At 35.1% G+C, this 3,083-nt stretch overlaps 1 protein-coding gene across 2 annotated transcripts; it reads right to left on the bottom strand.

The window, feature by feature from the left end:
• Positions 1 to 205: 205 nt before the first annotated feature.
• LOC104100728 (uncharacterized) lies at positions 206 to 2,438 on the bottom strand. Of its 2 annotated transcripts, XM_009608034.4 has the most exons (3): positions 2,268 to 2,428; positions 1,711 to 1,772; positions 206 to 1,641 (listed from the first exon to the last, which is right to left on the bottom strand). In XM_009608034.4, exon 3 carries the CDS (start codon positions 1,610 to 1,612, stop codon positions 488 to 490), a length of 1,125 nt encoding a protein of 374 aa, XP_009606329.1. In that variant the 5' UTR covers positions 1,613 to 1,641; positions 1,711 to 1,772; positions 2,268 to 2,428; the 3' UTR covers positions 206 to 487. The 2 variants fall into 2 exon arrangements, with proteins under 2 accessions (XP_009606329.1, XP_009606328.1); XM_009608033.4 differs by lacking the exon at positions 1,711 to 1,772 and having other exon boundaries at positions 2,268 to 2,438.
• Positions 2,439 to 3,083: the final 645 nt, after the last annotated feature.

Genomic DNA, 3,083 nt, shown 5'->3' with positions numbered 1-3,083 from the left:
CCCTCAAACAGAGATTAGAGGTTAGCTGTGTGGACATAATCTGGATGGTGGACGAACCAGTATCACATAAGGAGTATAATTGGTTTCCATTCTTATTTCTGAGGGGCTATAGGCCATCCCTGATTATTTTCTCTGTATTTATTTCAATGTTAAAATAACTCATGGTCCTTCTAAGACTTTTTGTCACATACTTGAAAAAGAAAACTTCTGAAAATTCCTAATTGTCTCTCCATCTTATTTCTGGCTCTGCTGCCACTCGCCAGACGAAAATATAGATGGCATCTTTTATGTGCAATACAAAATATGCAAGCAATTGATTGTCAAAATATACACGGTGGTATGTCCAAAACATTACAATGCCAAAAAGCAATAAGAAACTGGACGGAAGAGGCCTTATCTATAAAAGAAAGCATACATGACACTACCTCAGACTACAAGTCTCATCACGGTAGCCGCACTTGTTGAAACGAAAATACCAAGTCCAAGACTATGACTGCATCATCTTATTTTGTTCAACACATGTGGGTGCCTTGAACGCCTGACACTTCCACATTGATGCCCTCTCAAGCGGAAATATGGGATTACTACTGGTAGTAGTACCTTTGCTGATGTTCTCATCGAGTGACAATGGACTCTTAGATTTCAAATCCTCTTTAGGGTTTGCTTGATCCCTGAAGCTGCAAATGCTGAGGGGTAACTTTTTCTGCTTAAGCCTTCCCTTCTTTTTCCCAATGCTGCAAATATCATCTGGAGAATCCCCAAATTTCTCCTTTGAGATAACTGATTCTCTTTCCTTGTTTTCCGTATTTACATAGTCAGCTTTACTAGATTGTGATGCTTCCCCATTTTCCATCTTTGTGTGGTCAGCTTTATTGAATTTTGTTGTGTTTAAATCTACTCTAACTAGGCCTTTCTCCGAGATAGGCCCATCTGAATGTTTTTCTCTAGCAAAACCATTACCATTGCTCGTGGTAGGACGGTTTCCTTCCCAGGATGTACTTCCGTTCTGAAGCTTAGGTTTTTCAGATGGCGAGGACCTTTTAAGCCTCTTGTGTTTGTGATTTCTTGAGTCATCGGTTGAGTTCTTCAAAATTCTTGGAGAGCTATTTATGGCCCTATGCAACGTCCGGGCTAACTCTTCATCTGTTCTACAATTATTAGTCCCTTTATTCTTATTGTACAGCATCTGAACAGGAACATGTTTTTTCATCTTATTCCTCTTCAAATGTTTGTCCCTACTGGCTGTCTCATCAGAAAGAGTAGCAACCAATTCTAGAGCGCTTTTAGCAGCAGCCACGGCCTTTGCTGCGTTAGCAGCCTTCTCTTCTGCAACGGCTCTTGCTGCTTTCGCAGCCTTCGCAGCTTCTAAAGCTGCCAATCTTGAAGCCTCAGCAATCTCCTCATTCGATCGATTAGAGTCACCAAAATGAGATTTCAATAGATTATTAAGACGGATATCAAACTCGCACCCTGGACTACTAACAGTTGGTGGGGATGGGGTAGATGAGTAAGCATCAGAATTCTGTTTCTTCAATCCGGCTAGAAGCCGCTTTCGTGGAGGCAAAAGCACATCGGCATCCAAGTGATTGATATCACATACATTAACTTCCATCTTCTTTTTTACATCTACACACTTTCAATCTACAAAAAAACAACATTAAATTAGATCACACCTTTAGCACAAAGCTCAAAACAGCTGAATCTGCATACCAGCTTGCTATTTCCAAAACCCACATTAGAATTTCACATGTGACCCTGGAGCTAGCTTCCACCTTCATTTTAACATATACACACTTTCAAACAACAGAACAACATTAAAGATCGCACCTTTAGCACAAAGCTCAAAACAAAAACCAGCTCAATCCACATACCAGCTTGCTTTTTACAGAACCCACGTTAGATTTCACATGTAATTTACCAAGACTCAATCACTTCATGGAATTCAATCCAAATCAAACAAAAGATCCAAAATTCAATCCCAACCCATAAACAAGAGAATCAGAAAAATAACCCAAGAGAAGAAAGAAAGATGGAAAATGAATCAAATTCAGGTCAATTCAAGATTTTCCCAACCTTTCAAGATTAAAAACAGATAATTTGAGCTTAATTCACCATAATCCAGGATTATTAGCAGCTGATTTAAGAGAATTATTCAAATCTAATAGAACTTAGCTCCTTAGATGTTTTTTCTTTGTCACAATTCTGATATGCAGAGAAGATGAAGTGCCCAATTTTTATTATAATAAGAATCAGAGAAGGCTAAATACCTGATCTTGTCATTTTACAGGACATGAGAGAAGAAGTTGAAATTAGGGTTTTTAGGGAAAGAGAGATGAAGAAAGAGGGTCTGTTGAAAAACCAGTTGAAATGACAGAAATTTGAAGATCATATATTATTTTATTTTTCAAGAAGAAATTCGATTGGCTCTGATTCTAGAGAGCTAAAATGTAAATCTTATAAATATGTTAAACTATTAAACATTTGCTTATCAACCTCTCCTTCCAGCTTAACCACAGATTTGCCATGCTAATTCTCATACATTTACAAAGATCATTCGGTTTGTAGATAAGCTACGTAAAAAGGATTAAAGTTATATGGACTGGATATGTAAATAATTTTTTTATGTGTATCTGTTAGAGCAAATTAATTAATATTATTTTGTATCATGTTATAGACTAATGCTTACTTATCATAATATTTACTTGTAATTATGTTGCAAATAATTTTTATCTCATCAATACATATAACTTTAAACTCATTTAAAAATTACTACTATGAAACATGGATTAGAATACCGTAAATAATAAATAATTATTTGATTGTCTAATCTATGATATTGGATTACTTATTAGGTTTTTTAATTAATATGTATTTGATTATCCAACTATATATATATATATATATATATATATATATATATATATAAATAAATAAAAGTTGGATATATATTGTTGCAAATGATCAACTTGTCATACATATATCATTTGTTACATTGAAGAACCGTGGTTGAGAAAAGGCTTAATTTTTTATTAGAACTATTCTTTACTTTAAAGTGATTAGGCTTGTCTTAAAAGTATTATTAT

Source organism: Nicotiana tomentosiformis, chromosome 2 (genome assembly GCF_000390325.3).
Source record: "Nicotiana tomentosiformis chromosome 2, ASM39032v3, whole genome shotgun sequence".
Classification (NCBI taxonomy): domain Eukaryota; kingdom Viridiplantae; phylum Streptophyta; class Magnoliopsida; order Solanales; family Solanaceae; genus Nicotiana; species Nicotiana tomentosiformis.
This window is presented reverse-complemented; position numbering and strand designations above follow the sequence as displayed.